At 49.7% G+C, this 17,851-nt stretch overlaps 1 protein-coding gene and 1 non-coding gene across 2 annotated transcripts; both read right to left on the bottom strand.

Annotated features, from left to right (window-relative positions):
* Positions 1–2,901: 2,901 nt before the first annotated feature.
* Positions 2,902–15,840, bottom strand: CATIP (ciliogenesis associated TTC17 interacting protein). The gene is made up of 11 exons (XM_087863373.1): positions 15,760–15,840; positions 12,384–12,463; positions 8,803–8,895; positions 7,588–7,788; positions 7,211–7,266; positions 6,541–6,627; positions 6,193–6,360; positions 4,765–4,889; positions 3,831–3,907; positions 3,448–3,536; positions 2,902–3,255 (listed from the first exon to the last, which is right to left on the bottom strand). Exons 1-11 carry the CDS (start codon positions 15,828–15,830, stop codon positions 3,025–3,027), a joined length of 1,278 nt encoding a protein of 425 aa, XP_087719499.1. The 5' UTR covers positions 15,831–15,840; the 3' UTR covers positions 2,902–3,024.
* On the bottom strand, positions 11,902–11,974 carry TRNAK-UUU (transfer RNA lysine (anticodon UUU)). The gene has a single exon. It is a non-coding gene; the product is annotated as a tRNA-Lys (tRNA).
* Positions 15,841–17,851: the final 2,011 nt, after the last annotated feature.

The following is a 17,851-nucleotide window of genomic DNA, read 5'->3' as shown; positions in this document are numbered from 1 at the left end:
GCTCCCTCAGCACAATGACCTTCCCATGCAACTCAGCAGTGAGGCTGCTGTCAGGGATGGTGCAGTAGGGAATGGGCAGTTTCTAGGTACTTCTGGGAGGAGAAAGTGTACAGTCAAGCCTACTTTGGAAGTAGCTAAAGCAGGAAGATGCCTCTTCTCTGTTCTGGGATCTGTTTATCAGAGTGAATTTACACATGTACTCGAGCCAGATTCCCTAAGTCCAAATCGTGGCTCTGTCACTAGCCCATTGCATGATCTTGGCCTTAACCTTTCCCTCATCTGTGAAATGGGTACAATGATAGAACTGACCTCACAGGGGTATTGTGAGAATCACATGAATTACCATGTGTAGAGGGATTAAAATAATAAGTGCTACGTAGCATTTGCTCTTATTCTTATTCTTGTCCATTTCCCTCTGCCTCCCTGGGCTCCCACACCGGGTCAAGTGCACATTTAACGCTCTACTGTTGCATGTATACATTTCCTTCTTAGCACTTTCCATGTTCTGCACGCCCACATTAATTCACGGGGCCCTTGACTGATGTCTCTTCTCTTCTAGGCCGCCTGTGTGCCGTGGGGGTAGGGCCTGGCCCTGATGCTCCCACAGCACCGCTAGATCCTAGTCCAGGGCTTGGCACCTCAGAAGGGATCAGTGTTTGTTTTCTCTTTGTTCAGAGACATATATGTCTATTACGGAGCAAGAGGAAGGGGTCATAGAAGTTCTGGGGACAAAGGATAAGATCTAGCAATGAACCAGTTCTGAAGGGGATGTCACAGAGCAGACCGGGGAGTGGTGGGTTCCTCCACAAGTCACCAGATACAGGGGAGCTCGGCAGAGGGAGGATCTCAGTGGGTCAGATGTCACTGCCCTCCTTCCTCTAGGGCATCGGGGACTGGAGATGACTCTCCAGATCTCTGTGGAATGTTCTGGATGCACTGGGCTGAGCAGCTTTGGTTTCGGTTCTCCATACATGAAGTGAACTTGCCCCGGGCCTGGGGGGCCCTCTGCGACCCAGCCCTGCCAAACTCACGATGACTGAGCACTCTGGTACTCCAGCCTCTCCCGCCCTATTGTGCTCCAGACTCCCTGGCCTTCTCACTGCAATACATGCTCAAGAGCCCTTGTGCTTGCTGTTCCCTCTGAATGCTTTTCCCACCACAGCTCCCCACAGGTCTGACTCCTTGGCATTCATTCTGGTCCCAGCTCAGCTGAGACGCCAGGAAGGCCCTCCCTGAAATCTCCACCCTCAACCCTCCAACCCTGAGTCACTGTCTACCCATGACTTGGCTTTTATTTTTTTTCCCCATAAATGTCTGAAATTGCACATATGAAATGAAATTGCACATATGAAATTGCACATATGAAATGTCCGAAATTGCACATATGAAATGACTTATCTGCCTGGAATGCTTTATCTGATCCTCAAAAAAAATCCTACACATGTAGAAGTTGGGAATGTTAAACAAAAGCCTTAAGATCGATTCAACAATTACACCTCTCAGAATGTCTCCTTTGGGGCGCCTGGGTGGCGCAGTCATTAAGCGTCTGCCTTCGGCTCAGGGCGTGATCCCGAGGTTCTGGGTTCGAGCCCCACATCAGGCTCCTCCACTGGAAGCCTGCTTCTTCCTCTTCCACTCCCCCTGCTTGTGTTCCCTCTCTTGCTGGCTGTCTCTCTGTCACATAAATAAATAAAATCTTTAAAAAATAAAAAAATTTAAAAAAATTTAAAAAAGGATTTTTAAAACGTGCTTCACATGAAGTTAATATAATATTGCATTGCAATGATACTTCAAAAATTTAAAAAAAGGTAATGTTGAAACTAAACAAACAAAAAACTGCTTGACAGAGTAAATGCTGAACAAACATGGGCCACTTCTATGCATCAAAAAACAAAAGAGTAAAGAGCATATTTGCTAAAATGTTAAAAGGGCTGCCTCTAGGTTGAGAAATTGGGGTGAATTCACTTTCTTCTTTTGGTTCAGCCCCCTTTTCTCAGTTTCCTCTAGTGAACATGCGTTTCTTTTTAAATAATGGATCAGGACAATAAAAATATTTTAAAAAATTCTTTGGGGCTCTACTCAAGCGATAGTTCTCCATAAAGTCTTGCTGCCCTGAGTGGAAAGTCCTGGCCGCCCTCATCACGGGGCAGAGCCTCTGGAGGGTGGGGGTTGGGGGGGGGAGGGGTCCCCCAGCTGGAAGAGGCAGGCCCGTGAGTGCGTAAATGGAGGGTTGGAGCCTGCACCCCCATTACCAGCTGTCCTGGATGAGCTTGTCTAATACTCGCTGCTGAGCCGTGGCCAGCCCTGGGCAGAAACAAGCCATTGGCCAGACTGACATTGTACAACGAGCCTCAAGGAGCCCATGATCCCCTGCCTATCCTTTTTTCTGGGGGAGCCGGTAACTGGGAACCCTGCACGTAGTTTGGGGGTTCCTGGGTGTCGGTGGGAAAGGAGCTGGAGTGTGAGAGCTGGCGGCTGGAGGGTTTTGGGAGGCTTCGGAGGTGATGAGCGAGGCCAGGGGTGATCCAGATCCCCCACGAACCCCTGCTCTTTTTCTTGGGGGGGGGCCTGGAAGCAGGGTAATTTGGCTTATGCTTAGTGGCACCAAGAAGGCTTGCCCCTTTATCCCTACTAACCTAGCGACTGAGAGTAGGGGTTTTGGCATCCAACTTCCAGGTTTGACTCCTGCCTCCTCCGTACTAACACTGTGAGTTACTTAACCTTTCCGCGCCTCTATTTTCTTACCCGTAAAATACAAATATTGACTATAGCATCTGGGAAGAAACGTGAAATTCGCTGGATAAACTCTGTTAACAGTTCCTCTTTTTAGCCAAGACACAAGACTCTGGCCAGGGAAGGTTCCCGCGCCCACAGCAGAACCGCGGGGATGGGGCCCATTTATTCTCCAAAAAAAACCGCAGCTCGGAAGGCGCGCCTCCGGGGTGAGTCCCTCTGGTTCCCCGCTGCGTCCCCGGCGACGCCCCGGCTTCCTGCCGTGTCCCCGCACGCCGCGCCCGGCCAGCCCTAGAGCGTGGGGCGCGGGGGGTCCAGCGAGCGGAAGGGGTTGGGCCGGTGCGAGGAGCGCAAGGCCGGAGTCGGGGGGTGGCGCTTCGCGAAGGGGCCGAAGTACTCGGCGGCGAAGGTGACCACGTCTGCGGGCTGGCGCAGCAGCAGGAAGAGCAGGAAGTCCGAGATGAGCGCCTGGGCCTCGGGGTGCTGCCGCAGGTAGCTGGTGTGGCTGAGACGGAGCTCCTCCTGGCGGAGACCGAGCCTGAGCGCGACCCGGGACCCCACGCCCCAGGAGGAGCCCCCTTCCCCTTCGCCCTAAGGAGGGCCTCCCAGCCATCGGGGTGTGCATTTCAAGCAGGCACAGAGAGGAATCAGTAACGGTGGAATTTATGCTGGGGGCGGGGTGGGGACCCCAGGCTGACTGCAGCGTCTCCTCACCTTCCGGTCCACGAACCTCGAGTAGAGCTCCAAATCCTCCTCCCACACCAGGGGCTTCTTCTCAAATACCGGGGCAGGCTCAATCTCATCTGGGTGCGGAGGGAGGAAGGCTGCACACCCTCACCCCAGCACTTTCCCCAGATACAGAGGGATGTCCGAGAATACCCAAATTGCAGTCACGGGTAAAGCCCCAGGGTTCTGCTCGGGTGGCTAGAGTTGCTGGAAGGGCTTCCCTGCAAAATGATCCTCCCCTAATTGCCTTGGGGTCAGGAGCTGGAGGGCAAAACTTCTCCTTCTGATTTCAGTCCAGCCTCTGCACCCTGGAAGGTCCCCAGGTTTTCCCACCTCTCCTTCTTTCTCCACCAGCCAGAGGCTTCACTCACCCTTCTCCCTCAAGACGGGCATCTGGGTGATCATGCAGTACCCCGGGGAACCCACCTGGATTCTCTTGGCCAGGTGCCTGGAATACAACACAGGCGTGAGAGTGGGAGTCTTCCCAGACCAGCCCACTCCCCTGAGAGCCATCCTGGGGGCCTCCCTGTGCTGCTGCTTCCCCAACACTACTTATCTCTGAGTTCCAGGGTCATGTTCATTTCCAGGTCCCCAGATAACGGCCCCTGCTTTTCAAACTGGGTCTTGTTCCTGCCCTTGGAGATGCGTGCTGGTGTGCACTAAAAAAACCATGAGCCTCCAGCTATGTGACACCCCAAAATCGAAACAACATGCTAAGTTATCACATAATGAAAGCCAACAATGTTCCCATTACTTCTTTTCCAGTGTAATGATTATATCAATACCTCTTTGGAAATTTCAAGAAACAAATTCTTCCCTCCCCCCTCCCCAGTGATTTCTCACGATTTGGTGCCTCTGCTGGGCCTGTGAGAGCTTGGCAGTGTGCCAGGATCCCCCCACCCCCACCCCACCCCGCACGTTGATTCTATCGAGTGTCAGGTTGTTCAGACCTCGGTGCTGTTTGGTGTTATCCCCAGCAGTGGCAGCTGCTTTAGCTACTACTACGCCTTAGCCTCGTGGGGTCAGCACTGACTTTCTCAGCCATCCAGGGCTCCTTGGTGAGGTTTGGGAGTTACGGTATGCCTCAGGTGAATGTGTACCCATTGGGCACGGATTGGGCACGGAACGAATCAGGAGTAAATATGTGGAGAAAGAGTGAATGATGTGGGTCAAGCAAGGGGGCACTCTTCCTGGTGGTGTCCCCAGAGACAGTAGTCTCCCTTTGCCCCCCTTGCCAGGCCCCCAGGATCCAGCACCCACTCTTGGGCTCCACACTGCCCCCTAGCCCCCACTGTCAGTACTCACCCATCCGAGAGCAGGTAGAACTGGCAGGAATTGGGGATGCCTTTAACGGAGTGGACGGTCTGCTCCATGATGAACACTTCCACCTGCTGGCGGCCCACCTGGACCTTCTGGAAACCCAGATCTTGCTGGCAGCGGCCAAGATAGAGGGAGGGAGGGAGATGTGAGGTGGATGCCCACCAGGATCTCCCCCAAATCTCGTCCTGGCCCTTTTCTCCATCTTGCTGCTTCATTCCTTGTTTATCAGTGATAAGCAACCCTTGGCTGTCCAGGCTCTCTGCCACCACTGGATTAGAGTTGCACCCCCAAGTTAAGTGGGGGTCCCCGCATAGAAAGCCAGTTCCATGCTGCTTGCACCCCAACCCTCTCCACGTCATCTCGATGACCAAGTGCTTCTGGTCGGCAGATTCAGTTACAGGGATGAGGATTAACGGACAAAGTGTGAGTGTGGGGGCGGGGCTATTTGGGGGGGGCAGCGATGCTCTGAGGAGGGGGCGAGACTGAGATCTGTGGCCGCCTCAGGCCCCTGCTGCAGGCAGGCAGCCCTGTTGTTAGAACTTGAACACCTAGGAGCTCCTGGGTGGCTCAGTCATTAAGCCTCTGCCTTCGGCTCACAGTGTGATCCCAGGGTTGTGCGATCGAGCCCCGCATTGGGCTCCTGGTCCATTAGGAGCCTGCTTCTTCCTCTCCCACACCCCCTGCTTGTGTTCCCTCTCTCGTTGGCTGTCTCTCTCTCTGTCAAATAAATAAATAAAATCTTAAAAAAAAAAAAAAAGTAAAAAATAACTTGAACGCCTGGAGCAGCTGCGGACCCGGGCAGAAAAGGGCTAACATAAGACATGTGTTTCAAAAGAAGAGGGGGGAAGTGACATGGGCCTGACAAACACGCTGCCGTTTGTCATGTTTGGGATAGAAAAGACTAGAATGTCACTTACAAAGTTGGTCAAATCAACCCTCAAAATGTGTGTTTAGGGGCAGAGTTTTAAAATTTCACATTGAAGGACGTCCTAGGTATGTTGATTATGAAGTTTTAGCCACAAGAAAAGAAAAAAAAAAAGGAACACACTTCAGGTCTGAGACCTAATAAAAGGACATTTAAGTGCTGTTGGAAATGGTGCCTTTCCTGATGTTAAAAAATATGTCTTTAAAAGCAGCCCTCCACTATGTTTATTTTTCCTGGACTGACTTCTGGGCAAAAAGCATTGCCTCTCAACTGCTCCCCGCTTTGGTTCCCCTTTTTCACGCCACTCGACCCCCATGTGATCTTCGAACACATGAAACCTTGCTTTCTCCTGCCCTTGGAAGTCCCACGTCCGGGCCCCAGCCCACCCCCTCTTCCACCCCGAAGCTGTCTTTTCTCCCACCACAGCGACCTCCATGCCCCCTCTGGTTTTCCCCAGGCCAAGTCCCCCACCCAGGGAGACCCCTCACATAAGTGCAGTAGCAGAGTCTGCCCTCGGTGTCCAAGGCCAGGAAACGGGCGTTGCTGGGCACCGTCTGCCGCCAGGCCATCAGCCTCAGCAACACCAGGTTGGCAGCCTCGGAGATGAAGCCCATGGTTGAGCTCCCTGGGAAAAAAGTCACTTCGGTCTTGACTTCCTGTTCAGGAAAAATCTGGGTCAGGGACATCGATCTGGGAAGGGGTGGGGAGGACGGGAAAGCCAAGGTATCGGGCATAGGATCCTTGCTGAGTCCCCATGCCAGGCTCCTGGCCTGACACAACCTGGCTCCCTGCTCTTGGCTTCGAAGAGGATGCCCCTACTTGTCTCTCACCCTTACCTCACCCTCCTTGACACTTCTGGTCATGGCCAGCTGGTCATCCTGCTTCACCAAACTCATCTTCCGCTCCATGGGGAGGACGGGGAACTAAGGGCCAGAGCGCGGAGGGGAGAAGCAGGAGCTCGCCGATTATATGCAAACAGCACAGCCCACAGGTCACCTTGCCCCGTTGTCCTTTACAAACGAGAGAACTGAGGGACGTGGGGGTAGAAAATCTTCCCCATGTAGTGAAGTTCAAGTGAGGTGGCTGGGGCTGGGTGTGGGAGGCACAGAGCGGGAGAATTTGGAGCGTGCGTGTGTGTGTGTGTGTTTGTGTGTGTGTGTGTGTGTGTGTGAGAGAGAGAGAGAGAGAGAGACAGGTCTTTGGGAAAGGCCAGGTTCTGGGAAAGGCTAGCCTGCCTGGCCCTCAGGGAGATGCTGGGCTCTCAGCCTGGAGGAAGCCCCGGGTGGACCGGACCCAGGGTTCATGTATTAGGAGAAGGTCATGAGAAGCAGCCTGCTGCCCCGGATGGATTGGTTTCCAAGTTATGTGTGGTGGGAATTGCAGGGTAACTTGGAGAGAGTTGGGGGTGACATTCCATTGAGCCCCTCCATTCTTCCCTCCCTCCCTCCCAGGGTCTCCATTTTCTCACTCTGGTTTGGGGGCCAGGCTGGGGGCCCCAGGAGGTACCTTGATGAACTCCTGACTATGTTGCTCCATGACATGCAGCTTCCACGAGAGGTGGCCTGGGACAGGAGGAGAGCGCTGCGGTCACTGTCACCCCGTCAGGTCAGTGACCAAAGACAGGCCGGGAGACTGAAGGGAGGGGCGGGGGGGAGAGGGGGCCCAGGCCGGAGGACTCAGGTGGACTGTGACCGCGGGGAGAGCCAAGTGGTGCTCTTGTCCGAAGTCTGTGGCTGGGATTAATGTCCCTGTCCCCCCACCTCCCACACACCCTCCTTGCCGCCTTCTGGTCCCAAGGTGAAGTCAAGGGTGGGTCCTGAGTGAAGGTCCTAGGAATGGGGGAGGGAGGATGGGGGTGAAACATCAGGCAGCAAGAACTGTACCCAGGAGGGAGTTTCCGCAGAGCATTTTGCCCATGAAGCCGTGGCTAGAGGCATGCACGAGGAGGCAGGGCAACATCACACCGAATTCATCCTTGAATTTCCCTCTCTGCACCTCGACAGTCAGCTCTCCCTGCGGCTCCCCCGTGTCCGAGACCATGGCCAGAGTCTCGGAGAATAGCAGCATCTGCAGCTCCTCTTCCTCTGGGGGTGGGGGGTCCCATGGGCACAGATAAAGCCCCAGCTCCTGGGCCTGCCTTGCCTCTCTGACCCTCCCCCCAGCAAGGCCCCACAGTCTCCACCCATCCCTTCCTCATCCCCGGGGGTCCCAGGCAGCTCCCGCCCCCCTCTGTTGGCAGGTACAACCGCCAGCAGGTGAAGACCCCACCACCACCACCAGTCCCTGTGTCCTGGGGGTCTCCCCTGACAATTATCAACAAATAGGGGCGCCTAGGTGGCTCAGTGGGTTAAGCGTCTGCCTTCGGCTCAGGTCATGATCTCAGCGTCCTGGGTCCCACATGGGGCTCTCTGCTTAGTGGGGAGTCTGCTCCCTCTCCCTCTGTGCTCTCTCTCACTCTCTAATAAATACATAAATAAATAAAGCTTTTATTTTTATTTATTTTTAAAAGATTTCTTTATTATTTTAGAGAGAGAGCACAGGAGCCCGTGAGCAGGGGGAGGGGAGGGGCAGAGGGAGAGGGAGAGAGAGAATCTCAAGCAGACCCCACCCTTCCTAACAGGGAGCCTGACCTGCAGCTCAATCTCACCACTCTGAGATCATAACCTGAGCCGAAAGCAAGAGTCAGACGCTTCACTGACTGAGCCACCCAGGTGCCCTAACTAAATTAATCTTAAAAAAAAAATTATTGGGGCGCCTGGGTGGCTCAGGGGGTTAAGCATCTGCCTTCAGCTCAGGTCATGATTCCAGGATCCTGGGATCGAGCCCATGTCAGACTCCCTGCTCTCAGACTCCCTGCTCAGCAGGGAGCCTGCTCTCCCTCTTCCCCTGCTTGTGCTGTCTCTATCTCTCTCTCTCAAATAAATAAAATCTTAACAAAAACACACAAGAAAACTTTCCTGTGTTTAAAAAAAAAATCAACAAATAGGCTTTGCACCCTTTCTGAGTCCCAAGGGAATCAAGGCTGAGAGAGACGGGGCCAGTCTGGGCCTTCTCTCTACCCTCCTCTCCATGTCTGTGCCCCCCACCGTCCGGGTCACCAAGGTCGCTGAGGAAGCGGATGGCTTCAGCATTGGCCTTTGGGGCTGGCACACTCTCTTGAGCTGAGGGCTGGTTGTCCTTGGTTTGGGGGCCTAGGAAAGGAGGAGAGGCTGAGATGGCAACCTTGGGGAGAGGGACAGGGATGGGACAGGGGTCCCCAAAGCAGACTCCCCCAAGGCCTCCCCAAGGAGGATTGTGAGGGAGAAAGGTAGAAGATGCCTCTTCAATTTCCAGTCCCAGCAGCCCTCTTCCCACCTGTGGATTGAAGTTTGGAGGACATGCTGCCTTCTGCCACCCTGACTGTGTCCAGCTGTCTCCATGGCAACCGGAAGCCAGCTACCGCCTCTTAAAGGGCCATCAACACACCTCACAAAGCACCCAGACCTTGGAGGCAATGGTAGGAACTGTGGGCTTTAGTATTGTCCTGAAGAGGGAGCATTTGACCTGGCAGGGGGATGACATAGATCGTTAGAGTGACCTTAGGGAGCACCTGGCTGGCTCAGTCGGAGGAGCATGTGACTCTTGTTCTCAGAGTCATGAGTTCAAGCCCCATGTTGGGTGTAGAGATTACTAAAAAAAAATAATAATAATAACAATAAAAAACTTAAAAAAAAAAAAAAAGAACCCTAACCCTAACCATTTAGAAGACTTTAGAAGTTGCGGCCCTGAGTCAGACATGGCCTTACACACATAGAGCCCACTTAGATGCCACGTGAATACTGCCACATGTGAGAGTGATGCTGGTAACAATCACAGCGAACCCTTAAACCCTGCTTACCACAGGCCGGCACTGTTCTGGAAGTCTGCACACATGTGATCTCATTCAGTATTCAGACCAACCCTGTGAGCAGGTCCTTTTACCCCCTGCGCTTTACAGCTGAGAAACCTGAGGCCCCGAGAGCTTAAATGTCTTCCCAAGGTCACACAGCTGATAGGGTCGACCCTTGAGCCCCACGGGTTTGAGCTGCCTGGGTCCATTTACATGTGGATGTTTTTCAGTAAATATGGCATAGTACTGTAAACGTGTTTTCTCTTCCTTATGATTTTTTAAAAGGATTTTATTTATTTATTTAGAGGGGGGAGGGGCAGGGGGAGAGGGAGAAAGAGACTCTCAAGCAGACACGGGGCTGGATCCCACGACCCCCAGATCAATGACCTGAGCTGAAATCAAGAGTCCGAGGCTTAAGCGACTGAGCCACCCAGGCACTCCTCTTCCTTATGATTTCTTAATAACATTTTCTCTCGCTTACTTAGGAAGAACACTGTATATAATAATAGAAAATACAAAATACGTGTTAATTAACTGTTTTATGTTCTCTGTAAGACTTCGGGTCAATAGTAGGCTATTAGTAGTTAAATTTTGGGAGAGTCAAAGTTATACCCGGCGTTTTTTTTTTTTAATTTTTCTTTTTTTTTTAAACACAATGTTCAGTTTTATTTTTTTAAGTGTGTTTATTTATTTACGTAATGTCTACACTCAATGTGGGGCTCTAACTCATAACCCCCAGGTCAAGAGTCACATGTTCCTCCCACTGAATCATCCAGACACCCCTATGCCCGGATGTTCAACCGTGCCAGGAAGGGGGGAGTGTTGGCATGCCTAATCCCCATGTTATCCAAGGATCAACTGTAATTGGCAGAGCCAGGACTCAACCCAAGCCAGTTTGGCTCCTAGATAGAATTCAAAGAAAAACGAAGCAGCAAATAGACAGTACATTGAATTCAAACAAGGTAGTGATCAGTGACAAAAATGGAAATTGAATTACCATAGGACTCAAACCCCAGGCTGTGGGCTATCTGGTCCCCACCTTGTAAGTGTTCGAGTCTGCATCATAGCGGCTCTAAAAGGGGGTTCAGCCCGACGGAGTCATGAACAAAGAAAAATCTTGTCCAAAAACCTCCATCAGCAAAGGAGTTGCCCCCCAACCCCCACCATAGCCCTCAGGAAGGTACCGTCCCATGTCTTCTCAGTAGGTGATTATCAACTTCGGGAAGATTTACGATTACGTGTAGAATTGCTTGAGACAATCGAACTAGCAATATTAATTTTTGTGGGTGTCACATTGTGCATATTTGGTATTTCCAGTTCTTTAAAATAATTTGGCTCGGAAGGGGGCTTAAAAGATAAGTCTTGAGGGGCGCCTGGGAGGCTCAGTCAGTTAAGTGTCTGACTTCAGCTCAGGTCATGATCCCGGGGGCCTGGCATCAAGGCCCATGTCGGGCTCCCTGGTCGGCAGGGAGCCTGCTTCTCCCTCTGCCTGCTGCTCCCCCTGTTTGTACTCTCTCTCTCTTTCTCTTAAACAAATAAATAAATAAAATCTTAAAAAACAAAAATAAAAAAAAGACAAGTGTTGAGACTCGAATTTACATCAGGCAGTTGAATGGCACCCGGCGGGCTCCGTCGTAGAGGGTGGGACTCTTGATCTCGGTGGTTGTGGGTTCGAGCCCCATGTTGGGTTTGAGATTACTTAAAAACAAACAAATAAAACAAAATCTTTAAAATATTAATAAATTGGGCAGCTGAATAATTGATTTAGACTGAAGTTAAATTCTTACTGAAAATGTAAGTAGAACAAAAATGTTTTTTAAAAACCTTAAAATTTGCTTGCTTGCTTTATTTATTTATTTATTTTTAAAGATTTTATTTACTTATTTGTCAGAGAGAGAGACAGCGAGAGAGGGAACACAAGCAGGGGGAGTGGGAGAGGAAGAAGCAGGCTCCCAGCAGAGGAGCCTGATGTGGGGCTCGATCCCAGGACTCCGGGATCACGCCCTGAGCCGAAGGCAGACGCTCAAAGCCGAAGGCAGACTGAGCCACCCAGGCGCCCCGACAATCAATTCCTTTGAAAAAGCAGTAGACTATGATGAATAAATACAACAAAAACTGCGTAGAACAGCTGCAATTTTGAAAAGAGGAACCAATTATTAATCGAAGCGCCCTTCAAGGTTATTATTAACATTTACTGGATTTATGATTAAAAGATGACTGATAAGTTGAACTTAAAAGTTGTAAGAATGCTTATGTTTCAAAATTTGCAATTTAAGGAGCTATCATTTTTAAAATGTTAATTATTATTTATTTTTTTTAGTAAGCTCTATGCCCGGTGTGAGGCTTGAACTCATGACCTCAAGATCAAAAGTCGCATGCCCTACCGACTGAGCCAGCCAGGCGCCCCTAATTTTATTTGCTTTTTAAATTTTAATTTGCATATTCATTTTTAAAAGCCAGTGAATTCTGACGAAGCCTTTGCCTGCACGTGAGAGACTGTCGGTGGCATTAAGAAAACTCACAACTGCTTGAGGAGGTAGTTTGCTAGTTCCTCAAAAAGTTAAATGTGGAGTTACTATATGACTCAGTAATTCCACTCCTACGTCTATACCCAAGAGAACTGAAAACATCTGTGGGCACAAAAACCTGTACCCAGATGTTCACAGCACCATTATTCATGATAGCCAAAGAGTGGAAAGGACCCATCTGTCTACTGCCTAACGGATAAACAAAACGTGGTGCATATACACACAATGCAGTATTATTCAACCACAGGAAGAGTGAGGGACTGACAGGTGCCGGAGCAGGAGCCTTGAGAACAGGCCGAGTGAGAAGAACTGGGCACAAAAGACCACATATTGTCTGATGCCATGTTTGTGATTTGGGCAAACCTGTGGGGACAGAAAGCAGATCAGTGGTTGCCTGGTGTGGGTACGCAGAGGCACGGGGTGACATCAAATGGGCACTGGCTTCCTTTTTGGGATGGGTGAAAATGTTCTAAAGTTGGATTGTGGGGCCCCTGGGTAGTGCAGGAGATTAAGTGACTGACTCTTGGTTCCCGTCAAGATCTCAGGATTGTGGGATCGCGCCCCACGTGGGTCTCCTGGATCAGCTCAGAGTCCGCTTGGGTTTCTCTCTCTCTCTCTCCCCCTCTGCCCCTCCCCCTCTGCCCCTCCCCCTCTGCCCCTCCCTCCAGCCCCGCACCTCCACAGGCGGGTGCACGCGCGCTCTCTCAAATCGATCAATAAATCTTTAAAAAAAATAAAATTAGATTGTGATGGTCACAAAATAGTGCATATACTAAAAACCACTGAATTGTACACTTTAAAAGGATGAATTTTGTGTTATGTAAATGACATCTCAATAAAGTTGTTAATAAAAGATTTAAATAAGATCTACAAAATCAATCCCTATTGCTTTCATTTGTAAATTACATAAAGTTGGAAAAAAATATTTTTGATTATTAGGACAAAGTTGGAAAAAAAAAAAAGAAGCAACTTATGGTCTAGATGCTCTTTAAGGGGTGCCCATGTACTTCCCTCCTTACTGTGTACCCCTCTCCTGGCCTGAGGGAGGATTTGCTCCCCCAGCCCTTTACCCTTTAGAGTTTCTCCCCTCCCTCCTCCCGGCTCTGTGGTCAGGCCCCTGGAGCTGCCCAGGACTCCCACCTGCCTGTCCACACAGGCTCCCACTCCTGAGAGCCCAGCTTCTTTCTCAACCCCCCACCCCCAACCCACCGCCAGAGATCCCTCCCCATTCGTGCTGGCTGTTTCCTGCTAGGAGAGAAAGAAATGTGACAAAGTGCTTCACGGAAGGATCAACATCCAGTTTGTTAGTCCAATTTTTAAACCTCTGGAGGAGATCTGCTACAGACCCTTGTTACTGTCCCCCCTTAGGGCCTGCTAGTGGAGATCCCCCAGCAGAGGGACGCTCTGTAGCAGGTTGACCTACTAGCCGTGTGGGCATGTTGGGCAGGTTGGCCTCTCTGAACCTGTGACAGGGACAGCCTGTGTCCTCCCAGCCGCTGGGATCGGCGTCTATGCAACCACAGCCACTAACGTGGAGAGGGCTCACTAGGTGCCCAGCTCTGCAGGTATGAACTCAATCCTCACCATCAGCTTCACGGTGGGGCCAGCCACGCCCTCAGTGGATGCAGGAGAGATGGAGACACAGAAAGGTTAAGTAACTTGCCCAAGGTCACCTGGTTAATAAATGAAAAGCATGGGGGCGCCTGGGTGGCTCAGTTGGTTAAGGGGCTGCCTTCGGCTCAGGTCATGATCCCAGAGTCCTGGGATGGAGCCCTCGCGTCTGGCTTCCTGCTCAGCCGGGAGCCTGCTTCTCCCTCTCCCTCTGCTGCTCCCCCTGCCCCACTCCCCCGCTCGTGCTCTCTCTCTCTCTAATAAATAAATAAAATGCAAAATGTGGACCCCAGCTCAGATGAGCTGTCTCCAGAGCCCATGTTCTTAATCAGTTTGTCCTACTGCACCTGATGGACGGGCCCTACGTTTATTAGTAGAAGAGGAGAGAGAGACTGCTGTTCACTGAACACCACCGTGTATCTCACTTAGCTCTCCCAGTGGCTCCAGAGCTAGGGCCGGTGACAGGCGATGCATGACTGGCGTCACCCACGGTCAACCAGAGGCAGAACCTATATTCCTATCCAGACCTGTCCCTCTCCAAGTCCTCTGTCTGCCACCCTGTCCCACCTTATTATCTATCTATCTATCTATCATATCTATCATATCTATCTATCATCTATCTATCTATCTATCTATCTATCTATCTATCTATCTATCTATCATCTATCTATCATCTATCTATCATATCTATCTATCTATCATCTATCTATCATCTATCATCTATCTATCTATCTATCTATCTATCTATCTATCTATCTATCATCTATCTATCATCTATCTATCTATCTATCTATCATCTATCTATCTATCATCTATCTATCTATCTATCTATCAATCATCTATCTATCTATCTATCTATCTATCTATCAATCATCTATCTATCATCTATCATCTATCTATCTATCATCTATCTATCTATCTATCTATCATCTATCTATCATCTATCTATCTATCTATCTATCTATCTATCTATCTATCATCTATCTATCTATCTATCTATCTATCTATCATCTATCTATCTATCTATCTATCTATCATCTATCTATCTATCTATCATCTATCTATCATCTATCTATCTATCATCTATCTATCTATCTATCTATCTATCTATCTATCTATCTATCATCTATCTATCTATCATCTATCTATCATCTATCTATCATCTATCTATCTATCTATCATCTATCTATCTATCTATCATCTATCTATCTATCTATCTATCTATCTATCTATCTATCTATCATCTATCTATCTATCATCTGTCTATCATCTATCTATCTATCTATCATCTATCTATCTATCTATCATCTATCTATCTATCTATCTATCATCTATCATCTATCTATCTATCATCTATCTATCTATCATCTATCTATCATCTATCTATCTATCTATCTATCTATCATCTATCTATCTATCTATCATCTATCTATCTATCTATCTATCATCTATCTATCTATCATCTATCTATCTATCTATCTATCTATCATCTATCTATCATCTATCTATCTATCTATCTATCTATCATCTATCATCTATCTATCATCTATCTATCTATCTATCTATCTATCTATCTATCTATCTATCTATCTATCTATCATCTATCTATCTATTATCTATCATCTATCTATCTATCTATCTATCTATCATCTCATTTTCTATTGGTTCCGCACCTCTGAAGAACCCTAAGACAGATGTCTTTCTCTGAATTTTTTGTGGGGCTTTGCCTGTAGTTAGGAACTCAGTAAGTGTAATTGCCTAGGGTTTACTGACCACCTGGGTTAGGTTCCTACCCACTTGCAAAGTCTCCGCCTATGGCCAGGGCCTTAGAGGACTAAGAGCATCCCCAACACACACAGGTAGGCACAGGGCTCCTCGTGATCACGTGGCAGCTTCCCTGGTCTCCGTTCCTCTGTGGAACACCTGAGCCTGCCCACTCAGTGTCCCCTCCCTTTCTCCTTTCCTGCCCCTAGAGACAGACAACCTGTGATTCAGGAACAAACGAACTGCTTGCTGGTTATTTTTAAAAGTACGTGTTATTCCAATACCTTTGGGGCCACCCGACTACCTCCATTTCTTCTATATAATGAATTCTAGCACCGGGAATCGGATGTAGCATTTCCCAAAGGGACTCCACATGCCCTTGCGCATCGGACTCTCCTAATAGCCTCTATAAGCGGAATTGTTGGTGAACGTTTATGATTTTGCTACCTTGCATCATTTCTGGTATCAGACCCCCTATTACTCCGGGGGACATTTTCCACACCTTCAGTCCACCTTTCAGTTGGGTCTGACTCTGCCCTTCCAAGTGTGGTCATGTGACCTAACCTGTTGGGTGAGAGGGGCCCATTTCCCTAACTCCTGATTGGCTCAGGGTTGGGCACATGACCCGAGCTGAACCAATGAACCTCAACCCCTGGGACCGTTGGCGGTTCTGCTAGGTGTGATGAACCAACCAGGAGCCTGTAAGCCTAGAATTTACAGACGTGATCTTTCCACTGCAGGGAGAAAACCTGACAGAGCACGATACCAGTGCAGAAGAAAGCTGAGCCGAATGATACAATTGCCCTTGAATCCATGGATCCAGCGATGTCTGAAGTCACCAGGACATAATCCCCCACTTCTTAACTTCACCAGCTGATAAACATTCCTCTTGGTTTAAGCTCCTTAGTGTTGAGTATGTCACTTGGCACCTGAAAGTGTCCTGACTCATTCAAGGTTGTCATCTCCATGGAAGGTGAAGAAACAGGTCAGGGAAGCAAAATTTGCCCAAGGTCGCTTGGATGTTGCATGACAGAGCTGGGAATGGAACCGAAGTCTCTAAGGCCAGTGACACCTGCTGTCTTGTAAGCAAAGGGCAGGTAGCCTGGCTGTTGCTGGTCAGTGCCTGTACCACGAAAAGCATAGGCCATCATTCACGACGATGTCCCAATGAGGGGCTCACCCGAGGCTCTAGGAAAATGCTTCACTGACCCTAGAGAACCATCACCAAATGCCCCTTGAAGCTGGGCATACCCAAGGAGACCTGGCCCTGGGGCTTGTCCATCCAAGACAGGAGTGACCCAGAGACAACCCCAGAGCACAGAGAGCTGCCTTTCTTCTGGAAGGTGAGGGTCATGGCCCCTTCCTCCATGCCCACCCTAAGTGCAGCCCTGATCCAGGATAGCGGGGGCCAGTGCCAAGGTCCCTTGATTTGGGGTGAGGGGTGCCTAAGAGGGTAGGCTGAACTGTCCCCCGGGGTGGGAAAACTATGCCTTGGTCTGGCCCCATGGAAATGCGGGATGAAGCCCATGCTGACCAGTCTTCAGCCATATCAAGGCCACCTTTAAGAGTTCTGCTCTGGAGGGGGGGTGCCTGGGTGGCGCAGTCGTTAAGCATCTGCCTTCAGCTCAGGGTGTGATCCCGGAGTCCTGGGATCGAGCCCCACGTCGGGCTCCTCCGCTGGGAGCCTGCTTCTTCCTCTCCCACTCCCCCTGCTTGTGTTCTCTCTCTCCCAGGCTGTCTCTCTGTCTGTCAAATAAATAAATGAAATCTATTAAAAAAAAAAAAAGAGTTCTGCTCTGGGGGTGCCTGGGTGGCTCAGTCAGTTGAGCAGCTGGCTCTTGAGTTTGGCTCAGGTCATGATCTCAGGGTCATGGGATGAATCCCCGGGTTGGACTGTGCTCAGTGGGGAGTCTGCTTAAGATTCTTTCTCTCTCCCTTTCCCTCTGCACCACCCCCCCACTGCTCACACTCTCTTTCTCTCTCTCAAATAAATAATCTTAAAAAAAAAAAAAAAAAAGAGTTCTGCCATGACCCAGGGCCATCTTTACTTCCCTCCGATTTCAATACATATCTTTAATTACTTTCATAAATTGAAAACTGCTATCACTTTGTGGGAAAAAAAAGGAAAAAAGAAAACTGCTATCACTTGTCAAAAATATTGACCCCAGGGGCACCTGGGTGACTCAGTCGGGTGAGTGTCTGACGGTTGGATTTCCGTTCAGGTCATGATCTTGGGGTGGGGATCAAGCCCCATGGGCTCCGGGCTCAGCAGGGAGTCTGCTTGTCCCCCTCCTTCCCCCTCTGACCCTCCGCATGCACCTGTGCACGCTCTCTAAAATAAATAGTAAATTAAAAAAATACTGACTTCAAAGGTAA

Source organism: Ursus americanus, chromosome 1 (assembly GCF_024610735.1).
Source record: "Ursus americanus isolate L20-20 chromosome 1, mUrsAme1.1.p, whole genome shotgun sequence".
Classification (NCBI taxonomy): Eukaryota; Metazoa; Chordata; class Mammalia; order Carnivora; family Ursidae; genus Ursus; species Ursus americanus.
This window is presented reverse-complemented; position numbering and strand designations above follow the sequence as displayed.